The following is a 13,915-nucleotide window of genomic DNA, read 5'->3' as shown; positions in this document are numbered from 1 at the left end:
ATAGAAGACTGGAATTAAGAGATACCTGGGCAATGCCAGGTACTCAGATAGTTCGCTACTAAAAATAGACAAACTGGCGCCGTTAATGTGTTGCTTCTTGGTCCAGGAGTAGAAATTATTCCAAATTTAAGAATAGCTGCTTGGAACTAGAGGAAGTAAGTGATGAATTGGAAATGGTGGAGTGTAGTAGCGTCTGTGTCTCACTCTAAGAAGGTGGAGCTGAATGATGTGGCTTTTAACTGGTTACCATTTCCTAGCAACGAATCTGGATGGCTACAGTTTTGTTAGGAGTGATTGTGAAGACATACTTCGAAACATTACTAAATGCCTTCGTGTCATATCTCAACGAATGGCTGGTTCAAATGGCTCTGAGCACTATGGGACTCAACTGCTGTGGTCATTAGTCCCCTAGAACTTAGAACTACTTAAACCTAACTAACCTAAGGACATTACACACATCCATGCCCGAGGCAGGATTCGAACCTGCGACCGTAGCAGTCGCACGGTTCCGGACTGCGCGCCTAGAACCGCGAGACCACCGCGGCCGGCTATCTCAACGAGGAAGTCGGTATATTTAGCTCTGGGCAGGAGCAGGTACAGGAACTGTAACTTAAGTTTAAAAGAATAGTTGACCGAGCTCTGGATAGATATGTCCCTTGGGGAACGGTTCATAGTCGGGCACTCTTCATGGTTTTCAGTCTCTGTAAAGAAACTTTTATGGAAGCAGCGACCAATGCTTGAGAGCTGTAAAACAAAGCATAGGTGTATGGATGGAGAGATGCTCAGTGAAACGCCTTGGGCTGACAAAACGGCAGTTTATGATGTCTTCAGTGACTAACGTTGCATAACATTATTGTAAGACGTGTCAAAAAAAAAAAACAAAGAAACTCGTGAGATTGTCAGTGGTACCAAAGTTATCGTCGAGACACTCAACTAAAGAATGACACAGGAAAAGAAATTTAGGATGTCAAAAGAGAAGCATAAATGACTGAATTCTTTTCCAAATGTTCCTTTATAAAGGAAAATCCAGGAGTAATTAATCACTTTAAAAATGGTTCAAATGGCTCTGAGCACTATGGGACTCAACATCTGAGGTCATCAGTCCCCTAGACTTAGAACTACATAAACCTAAGGACATCACCCACATCCATGCCCAAGGCAGGATTCGAACCTGCGACCGTAGCAGCAGCGCGGTTCCGGCATGGAGCGCCTAAAACCGCTCGGCCACCGCGGCCGGCAATCACTTTAAATCTAACACTAATACAAGGACGAAAGATATAGGTATTAGTGTAAGTGTCTTTGAGAAACGTTTGAATTTGCTAAAACTGAACAAAGATCCAGTGACCGATGAACTCCTTAAACAGAATTTGTGGTTGAATTACCACATAATATTCCGTAGATCCCTCTAACGATAAACTATGCCCAGTAGTTGGAAGAAAGCATAGGTCACATCCGCCTACAAGAAGGGTAACAGAAGTAATACAAAATATTTTTTTTATGATCTTTATGAACTTTCGCAAGTACGAGTGGCTGGAATTGTCAAAACTTCGCCCTCCGTTGTTGTTGGTGGATCAGTCCTTTTTATTTCACTAAATGTGGTGTGCCAATCATCGTGCACATTACGTTCCCCAAATCAAATAGGCGATTGTACAACCGCAATTACACCAAATTCGTCTAATATGTGTGTTCAGTGCCCTCAGAACGCGATAGAAGAAGGAGCAGTCACAACAAAACATGACAAGCTATCACTGCAGGACACCATACAGATTGTCCTGCAAAACCATATAATGTAAGATCAAGTTTTTCAATAAATAAAACCCGCTGGTGATCGCACAGAGGTGCGGAAACCTGTTTGGATAACAAGAAAAAACTGTGTTTGCGTAAAAGGCGGCACATATATCCAATAATTATAGTAATTCAAGTTCCACAGGAAGCAGGTGCTGACAGATGTGAAAATTACCGAACTATTAGTTTAATAAGTCACGGTTGCAAAACACTAACACCAATTCTGTACAGAAGAATGTAAAAACTGGTAGAAGCTGGTCTCGGAGATCAGGAGAAATGTGGGAATACGTGAAGTAATACTGGCCTTAGCCTTCTCGTAGAAGATGGGTTAAGGAAAGGCTAACCTACATTTATAGCATTTGTAGACATAGAGAAAGCTTCTGACAATACTGACTGGTATACTCTCTTTGAAATTCTGAAGGTGGCAGACGTAAAATACAGAGAGCGAATGGCTATTTACATCTTGTACGGAAACCAGTGGTTGGGAAGGGATTGAGACAGAGTTGCAGCCTATCCCCGATGTTAATCAGTCTGGATTTGATCAAGCAGTAAAGGAAACAAAAGAAAAATCTGGAATTGGAATTAAAGCCCAGACAGAAGAAATAAAAACTTTGAGGTTTGCTGATGACATTGTAATTCTGTCAGAGACAGCAAAGGACTTGGAAGAGCAGTTGAATGGAATGGAAAGTGTCTGCAGAGGAGGTTATATGATGAACATCAACAAAAGCAAAACGAGGATAATGGAATGTAGTCGAATTACATCAGACGATGCTGAGGGAATTAGATTAGGAAATGAGGCACTTAAAGTAGTAGATGAGTTTTGCTTTTTGGGCAGCAAAATAACTGATGAGAGAGGATATAAAATGTTGTCTGTAATGGCAAGAAAGCGTTTGTGAAGAAAAGAAATTTGTTAACATTGAGCATAGACTTAAGGGTCAGGAAGGCTTTTCTGAAAATATTAGTATGGGAGTGAAGCATGGGCGATAAACAGTTTAGACAAGAAGAGAATATAAGCTTTTGAAATGTGGCGCTACAGAAGAATGCTGAAGGTTAGATGGGTAGATCATGCAACTAATGGGGAGGTACTAAAAAGAATTGGGGAGAAAAGACTTAGTGCACAATCTGACTAGAAGAAGGGATCGGTTTGGTATGACACATTCTGAGACATCAAGGAAGCAGAAATTTTTTACTGGAAGGCGCGGGGGGGGGGGGGGGGGTGGGGCGGGGTTGATAAAATCGTAGGAGACCAGGAGACCAAGAGATGTATACAAAGCAGGTTCAGGTTCAGAAGGATGTAAGCTGCAGTATTTACTAGGAGATGAAGAGGCTTGCAAAGGATAGAGTAACATAGAGAGTTGCATCAAATCAGTCTTCGGACTGAAGACCACAAGAACAAAAAGAAGTGTTGGGCAGCCGCTATACGATGATAGTAAAACATGCAGCCGCTCATGTGACTCACCGGCGCGGTGAGGTCGGGCTTGGCGTTCTTGCTGAGGCTGGCAGGTGCCAGGCTGAGGATGTCGTGCTGCGCGGTGAACGGCGTGCAGCTGTGGTGGAACAGCAGCTGCGGCTCGTTGTCCGGCGCCAAGGGCTCCACAGACAACTGCAGCGCCTCGTCCTTCAGGCTGGCACGCAGCCTGCTCTTTGGCAAACGCGCCAGTGATGTGGCATGCGACGCTGCCAGATACAGCACATCGTCCCAGCCCGTGTACACCCCAAGCTCAGACAGCAGTTGCCATGTCACCCTGCAAACAACAAAGTGTTGTTCCAGCCTGTGTACATGTCCAGCACAGACAGCAGTTGCCACAATAGCACACTACCCCAACCCACGTACGCATGCAGCTCGGACAGCACCTGCCGTGTTACCCTGCACATAACAGCATGTTATCCCAGCCCATGTACACACCCAGCTCATACAGAAGCTGCCAAGTCACCCAGAAACGCAACAGCACATTGTCCCAGCCCATGTATACATCCAGCTAAGATACCAGCTGTTACTTGATGACAACATGCTAGTCAGCCAATGAACTTGTCCAGGACTGACAAGAGCTGTCACATCACCTTGTAAACATACACTCACCCATAGCTATGGGCAGCCACTGCAGTTGGGTCAGACTCCAATGTTGCAGCACCTCGTAATTCATCATGTGTAGACACCGGCTGAAGCTGCTTAATTAATAGCATCTGTCTTCTCTGTTCCATTGTGATTAACAGTCACATAGAGACATCACATTCGCTCTGACAATGATAGTAATAAGTTACACAGACAGATGAGTATTCTAAAACATGTACCCAAATCTCGTGGTGTAATAAAAGTGTAAAATACAGGCAAACAATCTCATTTCAACTAGTGTGTAAAGATGGGTTGTATCTCATCACAGCTGTGGTTTAACTTTTATATCAGATTAGCATCGAAAAAAGTGAAAGAAAAGTTCTGAAGAGCTATCAAAGCGCATGAATGGGCGTTTGCTATCCTAGGGTGCATCACTGCATCTGGAATAGCCGTTCATAGGTTAAATTCTATACTGAAGTCTGACTTGGGACTTCATATTTCTAATAATTACTTGAGTTATGTCTAGATGCAAGATTGCAAATGTGTGCTAATTGAAAGTGACGCAATTTGTGGTACACAGGGTGAACATTAATAAAACCGACAAACTATAGAGACGGATTCCTGACTGGAAATGGAGGAAAAAAGGTCCTACAAACATGTGTCCAGAAATGTATCATAGATGTCGCCAACGAATGAAAGTTCCTCTGGCCACGTGCCATGTGTTACATGTGTGTTGAAGACTGTGTGCCTGACACAGCGTACTATAAGCAGCAGAACGGTTCGGTATTTATGTTGTTAACAAGCCGAAATTGTGTTTGTGTATGGCCAACCAGATGGAAAAGGTCGAGAGGCAGCACGGCTATACCAAAACGAGCACCCTCACAGACACCAATCACATCACACAACACCCAAGGCCCTTTTGGGGCGTCTGTGTGATCATGCATTCTTTCAGACAGACGAACGTGCACGGATCTGGCAATGTAAGCATACACCAGATTCGGAGAACCGGGTCTATAGGATATCGAGACGAACCCTAGTACAAGCTCCAGGCAAGTGGCCAGCCAATATGGTGTAATGCAAAGTATGATTACATGTATCCTGCAGGACAACTGCTATTATCCCTATCATCTGCAACACGGAACACGCAGCACATAGTCAGAGCCATTTACCGTGGCAACGACGCATTTCCGCACACATGTACATACGACCTTTTTTCCTCCATTTCCAATCAAGAATCAGTCCCTGCAGTTTAAAGGTTTCATTACTGTTCACCCTGCATTACCAGAAAAATGAGTGAACTGAAACAAGTGTATGTGTGGCTGTATGTGCCAAATGGGTACGCCGGATTTTTAAAGAAATATCAGGGGGAGATGTTAAGATTCATAGACGACATACTGGCTGTAAGCAAGGAAAAAGTAGTATAACTGAATGGAAAGCACAGGTTATTTAGAACAAATTTCGGTTCAAACAGTGCTGGGATGAACACAGACAGAACTAATACAAAAAATTAAGAAGACTAGCATAAAAATGACAATCTTAGAATAAAGACTGGAAGATACAGTAGAAACATGAAGGAATTTTGCTATCCAGGAATCATGGTTAGACAAGATGAACGAAGTAATGGAGACTTCCAAAGCAAATTAGTATAGGCAAGGGACAATTTTTCAGCGTAAAAGCGTTACTGTTACCAGGCATTGCAACAGAAGTGTGACACAAAGTTCAGAAACTACTGGTCTGGAACACAGTCTTGCACGTTTGTAGTAGACTTATGCGAAATCAGAAAGAAGAAACTGAAAGCACTTGAAATGTGGCACAGGATGGTGCAACATGCTAAGTGACAAATTAACTGTGAAATGAAGTGACATTAAAAAGAATTGTAGTGGTAAGAAATCTACGATCAATCCAGATCAGAAGAAAGGACAATATATTGCAGCTTTTGCTAAAGCATACAGTGCTTGGATGCGAAAGCAGCCAAGTGGAAAAACTAGAGGAGCACAGGGAGAGTAAAATTTGTAACAAAGACTTTGGGAGAATGTTGAGTACAGTTGGAAAAAATGTTGGATTGAATCACTGAGAATATATATAGCTCAAAATAAGAGAAAGGACAATATATTGCAGCTTTTGCTAAAGCATACAGTGCTTGGATGCGAAAGCAGCCAAGTGGAAAAACTAGAGGAGCACAGGGAGAGTAAAATTTGTAACAAAGACTTTGGGAGAATGTTGAGTACAGTTGGAAAAAATGTTGGATTGAATCACTGAGAATATATATAGCTCAAAATAAGATTACATATTGTTAGACATAAGCTAAACCATACTGATGTACATATGAACAAGGTGGCCAGAATAGAACAGTCTGGGAACCTGTGACCCAACACAAATTTTAGCATGCTGCAACAGCCGTTCAGGAAATGATAAGGAGTTTATGAGTCGTAATGGTGTGTGTTGTGTGAGTTAATGTATAGGGACAGAATAAATCATGCATCATTTGAAAAAATTAAAAACTAAGGCTCCAAACATCCCGATCCAACTTCTCTCAAATACCACGGACAGATCCTTATTGGCACATAGTCGGCACTTATTCAGAAAATATTGTTCCTGTGAAACACAACTACCTCTTGATTCACGCAAAGTAATGAGTGTTATCTACAGGGGATCTCAAATTGATGTCATGTTTCTAGATTTCCAGAGTGCTTTTGACACCATTCCTCACAAGTAGCTTCTAATCAAACTACGTGCCTGTGGAGTACGGCCTCATGTGTGCGAATGGATGTGATGAGTGGAGTTCCCCAAGGAAGTGTTGCGGCTACACTGCAGCTCCTAATGTATATTTACAAAGCAGCCTTCTTAGATTGTTTACAGATGATGCTGCCATTTACCATCTAGTACATTTACCATCTAGTACAAACCAGTTGCAAAAACATTTAGACAAGATATCTGTATAGTGCAGAAAGTGGTCCGGCCGTGGTGGCCGTGCGGTTCTAGGCGCTCATTCCGGAACCGCGCGACTGCTAAGGTCGCAGGTTCGAATCCAGCCTCGGGCATGGATGTGTGTGATGTCCTTAGGTTAGTTAGGTTTAAGTAGTTCAAAGTTCTAGGGGACTGATGACCTCAGTAATTAAGTGCTCAGAGCCATTTGAACCATTTTTTTTTTTTTTTTTTTTTTTTTTGCAGAAAGTGGCAACCGACTCTAAATAAAGAAAAGTGTGAGGTCATTCACATTAATACTAAAAGGAACGCTTTAAATATCGGTTATACGATAAATTAAACAAATTTAAAGACTGTCACTTTGATACTACGTATCGATACCGCGCCATGGGCGTCGTTACATTGGTAACGGAATGGGAATTCTCCCCCTGACAACGATAGCGGTTGCGCGGGCCCAAGGGAGCGCGTCCACTGCGCCACACCTCCAGCGACTCTGTGCTTGGAATGCCCTCTGCCATCGCAATACAGGATGGCCGGTAGCAGCGGGCTCAGCTCCCTTGCGGTCGCGGTCACTTCGCCACGGGATGCTATGCAGACGCCACCTAGCCGTAACACCGACACCATAGTTCGTGCTTCAGTACAGCGAGCTTCTTCCTAGTTGACATTGTGATAGCTGGGCTCTGTTTCTTGTAGTATTCTTTGTAATGAGTCCTCATTCGCTTGGAGAAATGCAAGTTAAGAAAATCTTCTGTTTGCTCTGTTAACTTGTACGTTGATCATTCTCCTGCTAGGCTTTCCTACGACGACAGTTACCGCACCACTCCGTAGCCCACCTCTCCTTACCGTTGTGTACAAAGCCGGACACAACAGTCAATTCAACTAAAAACCTAGGGACTACAATTACGATCAAAATTGTTGGATGTGAGGTCTGCAAGTTATACAAAACACAGTTTTTTCTCAGTACCCATGCATGATTCGGCACCACTGTGCCATCATCAGTGGGTTTTTGTTTTTATTTATTCTCTAATGTGAAAATTTTTGTTACATGATTATAAAATTATGTGGATGTTTAATTCAAACAATAGTTCGTTTCTTTTTGTAAATACCTTTACATTTGGTGTGCATGAATTTTCCGGATCACTTGTGTGTTAATTAATACAGGTAGCTTGTCATCTGCAACCAAACGATGTTGATGAGAAAGATTTTTGCTGGGAGTTAACCTATCTTCAATAATGTAATTTTGTTTTTCGCGATGTTTTCGATTTTAGTTACGTTTTCGTGTAGTAATTAACACTCAAGTGTCCGCAGCTCGTGGTAGTGCGGTAGCGTTCTCGCTTCCCGCGCCCGGGTTCCCGGGTTCTATTCCCGGCTGGGTCAGGGATTTTCTCTGCCTCGTGATGACTGGGTGTTGTGTGATGTCCTTAGGTTAGTTAGGTTTAAGTAGTTCTAAGTTCTAGGGGACTGATGACCATAGCTGTTAAGTCCCATAGTGCTCAGAGCCATTTGAACCATAATACTCAAGTGATCCGGAAAATCGATGCACTCCAAATGTAAAGGTAATTACGAAAAGAAACGAACTATTGTTTGAACTAAACATCCACATAATTTTATAATCATTTAACAAAATTTTCACATTACAGAATAAATAAAAACGAAAACCCACTGATGATGGCGCAGTGGAGCCGAAACATGTTGGTTACTGAGGAAAAACGGTGTTTTGCATAACTGGCGGACCTCACATCCAACAATATTAACTGCAAACACGGCCAACACGAGGAGCTGAAAACCAAAATGACGAATTACGATCAAATTAAACTGGAACGTTCACATAGAAAATATTGTGGGGAACACGAAGCAAAAACCGCGTTCTACTGGCAAAACTCTTAGAAGATACAACAGATTTTCTAAAGAGACTGCCTGCACTACGCTTTTGCGTCCTCTTCCCGCACTGTTCTGGGGTTGAACGGAAGAGAAATAGTGTGAATATGCTACGATGAGCCCTCTGCCAGGCACGTAAGTAGAGTAAGCCAGAGTAGCCGTACAGATGTATGTAAATACAGATTTAGACGAGGTCATTCGAAATGGACCACAAGCTGGGAACAGAGGGACGTGGAGAAGGAAACCGATAATAGATTTCACTTAACTCTTCCGGGCTGAGATGCCGTGTTCCATACATAAGACTCTTATGTATACATAAGAGTCTTATGTATGGAACACGGCATCTCAGCCCGGAAGTGTTAAGTGAAATCTATTATCGATTTCCTTCTCCGCAGCTCGTGATCAGTGGCTAGCGTTGCTGCCTCTCGATCACGGGGTCCCTGGTTCGATTCCCGGCCGGGTTGGGGATTTTCTCTGCCCGGGGACTGGGCGTGTGTGTTGTCCTCATCATTCCATCCTCATCACCTGGTCAGGTGACTACAGGGTTATAAACACAAAATCAAATAGGGGTAATGCAGGAGTAGGTTTAATAATGAATAGGAAAATAGGAATGCGGGTAAGCTACTAAAAACGGCATAGTGAACGCATTATTGTGGCCAAGATAGATACGAAGCCCACACCTACTACAGTAGTACAAGTTTATATGCCAACTAGCTCTGCAGATGACGAAGAAATTGAAGAAATGTATGATGATATAAAGGAAATTATTCAGATTGTGAAGGGAGACGAAAATTTAATAGTCATGAGTGACTGGAATTCGAGTGTAGGAAAAGGGAGAGAAGGAAACATAGTAGGTGAATATGGATTGGGGATAAGAAATGAAGGAGGAAGCCGCCTGGTAGAATTTTGCACTGAGCACAACATAATCATAACTAACACTTGGTTTAAGAATCATGAAAGAAGGTTGTATACATGGAAGAACCCTGGAGATACTAAAAGGTATCAGATAGATTATATAATGGTAAGACAGAGATATAGGAACCAGGTTTTAAATTGTAAGACATTTCCAGGGGCAGATGTGGACTCTGACCACAATCTATTGGTTATGACCAGTAGATTACAACTGAAGAAACTGCAAAAAGGTGGGAATTTAAGGAGATGGGACCTGGATAAACTAAAAGAACCAGAAGTTGTACAGAGATTCAGGGAGAGCATAAGGGAGCAATTGACAGGAATGGGGGAAATAAATACAGTAGAAGAAGAATGGGTAGCTTTGAGGGATGAAGTAGTGAAGGCAGCAGAGGATCAAGTAGGTAAAAAGACGAGGGCAAGTAGAAACCCTTGGGTAACAGAAGAAATATTGAATTTAATTGATGAAAGGAGAAAATATAAAAATGCAGTAAGTGAAACAGGCAAAAAGGAATACAAACGTCTCAAAAATGAGATCGACAGGAAATGCAAAATGGCTAAGCAGGAATGGCTAGAGGACAAATGTAAGGATGTAGAGGCCTATCTCACTAGGGGTAAAATAGATACCGCCTACAGGAAAATTAAAGAGACCTTTGGAGATAAGAGAACGACTTGTATGAATATCAAGAGCTCAGATGGAAACCCAGTTCTAAGCAAAGAAGGGAAAGCAGAAAGGTGGAAGGAGTATATAGAGGGTCTATACAAGAGCGATGTACTTGAGGACAATATTATGGAAATGGAAGAGGATGTAGATGAAGATGGAATGGGAGATATGATACTGCGTGAAGAGTTTGACAGAGCACTGAAAGACCTAAGTCGAAACAAGGCCCCCGGAGTAGACAACATTCCATTGGAACTACTGACGGCCATGGGAGAGCCAGTCCTGACAAAACTCTACCATCTGGTGAGCAAGATGTATGAAACAGGCGAAATACCCTCAGACTTCAAGAAGAATATAATAATTCCAATCCCAAAGAAAGTAGGTGTTGACAGATGTGAAAATTACCGAACTATCAGTTTAATAAGTCACAGCTGCAAAATACTAACACGAATTCTTTACAGACGAATGGAAAAACTAGTAGAAGCCAACCTCGGGGAAGATCAGTTTGGATTCCGTAGAAACACTGGAACACGTGAGGCAATACTGACCTTACGACATATCTTAGAAGAAAGATTAAGGAAAGGCAAACCTACGTTTCTAGCATTTGTAGACTTAGAGAAAGCTTTTGACAATGTTGACTGGAATACTCTCTTTCAAATTCTAAAGGTGACAGGGGTAAAATACAGGGAGCGAAAGGCTATTTACAATTTGTACAGAAACCAGATGGCAGTTATAAGGGTCGAGGGACATGAAAGGGAAGCAGTGGTTGGGAAGGGAGTAAGACAGGGTTGTAGCCTCTCCCCGATGTTGTTCAATCTGTATATTGCGCAAGCAGTAAAGAAAACAAAAGAAAAATTCGGAGTAGGTATTAAAATTCATGGAGAAGAAATAAAAACTTTGAGGTTCGCCGATGACATTGTAATTCTGTCAGAGACAGCAAAGGACTTGGAAGTGCAGTTGAATGGAATGGACAGTGTCTTGAAAGGAGGATATAAGATGAACATCAACAAAAGCAAAACAAGGATAATGGAATGTAGTCTAATTAAGTCGGGTGATGCTGAGGGAATTAGATTAGGAAATGAGGCACTTAAAGTAGTAAAGGAGTTTTGCTATTTGGGGAGCAAAATAACTGATGATGGTCGAAGTAGAGAGAATATAAAATGTAGACTGGCAATGGCAAGGAAAGCGTTTCTGAAGAAGAGAAATTTGTTAACATCCAGTATTGATTTAAGTGTCAGGAAGTCATTTCTGAAAGTATTCGTATGGAGTGTAGCCATGTATGGAAGTGAAACATGGACGATAAATAGTTTGGACAAGAAGAGAATAGAAGCTTTCGAAATGTGGTGCTACAGAAGAATGCTGAAGATTAGATGGGTAGATCACATAACTAATGAGGAAGTATTGAACAGGATTGGGGAGAAGAGAAGTTTGTGGCACAACTTGACCAGAAGAAGGGATTGGTTGGTAGGACATGTTCTGAGGCATCAAGGGATCACCAATTTAGTATTGGAGGGCAGCGTGGAGGGTAAAAATCGTAGAGGGAGACCAAGAGATGAATACACTAAGCAGATTCAGAAGGATGTAGATTGCAGTGGGTACTGGGAGACGAAAAAGCTTGCACAGGATAGAGTAGCACGGAGAGCTGCATCAAACCAGTCTCAGGACTGAAGACCACAACAACAACAACACCATTAGTGACAGTAGCTAGATTGGACTGTGTAAAAATTGGACTACGTAAAAACTGGGTCTTTGTACTGCTGACCGCGCAGTTGAGCGCCCCACAAACCAAACATCATCACAGTTCACCGATTGTCCTCGGAGGATGCCTTCTGCAGTCGAAGGCGAAACGTCAGGGGAGAGTCTTATGTATAGACCACGGCATCTCAGCCCGGAAGTGTTAAGTGGTGACAACACCTGCCGTGAAAGCCTTCATTCTGTGATAACAGATTTGCTTCAGGAACCAACACACCGTTCAAGTCATTCGATTTATAAAAATGATGGCCGGGTGGTGATAGTGTACCCGTTCCTCCTAAATACGAGCCCATCACTGCGGCGGTGACGATGACAGCAGAGGAGCGGGTCCGAGGGAACCCTGGCCACGCAGTGTACACCCTTATCGCGATAGGAATGGTACTCACAGTGCAGAGCCTTCGACGGAGAGGTCGTGGTCTTGCAGGTTGAGGCGCGCCTTGGCGGTGGCGCGGCCCAGCAGCAGCGACTTGAGCTGGAAGGAGACGGGGAAGCCCAGCTCGCTGACGGTCGCCATCACCAGCTCGTCCTGCCCCGCGTTCTGGTAGTGCATGTCCTTCCCCGTCTGCAGCTCCTCCACCAACTTCTGTAGCGCTGCGGGCACACAAATTATCGTCACAGTGCACACTCTTCTTAACTCGAACAGGACCGTGCTGATAAAAGATCACATTATTTCACCATATCGCCTTTCCGATCTCATCTGATGCTGCAAAAATTCAGGCTTGAAACTTCGCATAGGACTTAGGTGACGCTGAACGAGAATGGAATGCTTTCATTTATTTACTTACCTGAATTTGAAACGCACATGTTCAAAACGAAATACAATACCTAAAAATAAAGTAACAGTTGGTTTTTGGATTCAGGGAAGGGGACCAAACAGCAGTGTCATCAGTCCTTAGCGAAGGATGGGGAATGAAGTTCAAATGGTTCAAATGGCTCTGAGCACTATGGGACTTAACATCTGAGGTCATCAGCCCCTAGAACTTAGAACTACTTAAACCTAACTAACCTAAGGACATCACACACATCCATGCCCGAGGCAGGATTCGAACCTGCGACCGTAGCGCCTAGAACCGCTCGGCCACACCGGCCGGCGGGAAGGAAGTCGGCCGTGCCCTTTCAAAGGAACCATCCCGGCATTTGCCTGGAGCGATTTAGGAAAATCACGGAAAAACAAAATCAGGATAGTAGGACGCGGGTTTGAACTGTCGTCCTCCCGAATGAGAATCCAGTATGCTAACAACTGCGCCACCTCGCTCAGTTTAATAACACTCAAGTATATCGTTGACATACAGTTTCCATTTACTTTTTCTCGGTCTTCTTGATTCACGGCGAGCTTCCAGGCATTCTGCAGAGCTCCATCATATGTACAATATTTCTACGACACACCCAGCCATCTTATTAATGTGCTACAAGATCTGCTGTTATTTGTATTCGCTGCCTGGATTCCAATCAGACTGTGAAACATTGCTTCTCTCGCACCGCAGTTCATAATTGAGATCGGCTCCCGACGCTCACTATGCCCTTTGATGCTCTTTTGTTTCTCAGAGACCGCTCTTATTTTCCGTAAAACACAAATTCTTTCAGCGTATCCCAACTCCGGTGGATTAGATGGCCAGTGTGATATTAATAAATTAAGAGCTGGACCACAATCCTTGTGTAAATTGAAACATCCGTCCCCGTTTATTGAGTTTTCTGACAGCTTTATTTTTATAGACGTCTTACTTACGCTATCGCAGAAGCTTTGCGTTTGCATCACAATACTGGCCTCATCGTACTTAATTTCACGATTATATTCGTGGCAGTGCTCGCGACAGCTGATTTACTTGGTTGGTTTAGTTGGTTGTTCCCTTCATCTGTTCTCGATTGTTCTGACAGTCTGCCCCATGAACGAGGAGTGTTTTTTTAAGTAAGTACTGTTTTGAAATTTAAAAAAGACGTGCTAAGCTATCTCA

General features: G+C 43.0%; 1 protein-coding gene across 1 annotated transcript in view; it reads right to left on the bottom strand.

Annotated features, from left to right (window-relative positions):
• The window catches only part of LOC126470722 (vitellogenin-like), a 451,798-nt gene that overhangs the window by 161,016 nt on the left and 276,867 nt on the right, over positions 1 to 13,915 (bottom strand). The window contains exons 16-17 of the mRNA XM_050098725.1: positions 12,350 to 12,554; positions 3,245 to 3,530 (exon numbers count right to left, since the gene is read on the bottom strand). Of these exons, the coding sequence (XP_049954682.1) occupies positions 3,245 to 3,530; positions 12,350 to 12,554 (491 nt within the window). The remainder of the gene's footprint in view (positions 1 to 3,244; positions 3,531 to 12,349; positions 12,555 to 13,915) is intronic.

This window comes from Schistocerca serialis, chromosome 3 (genome assembly GCF_023864345.2).
Source record: "Schistocerca serialis cubense isolate TAMUIC-IGC-003099 chromosome 3, iqSchSeri2.2, whole genome shotgun sequence".
Classification (NCBI taxonomy): domain Eukaryota; kingdom Metazoa; phylum Arthropoda; class Insecta; order Orthoptera; family Acrididae; genus Schistocerca; species Schistocerca serialis.
Note: the sequence above shows the minus strand (reverse complement) of the source record. Positions and strands in the feature narration are given on the sequence as shown.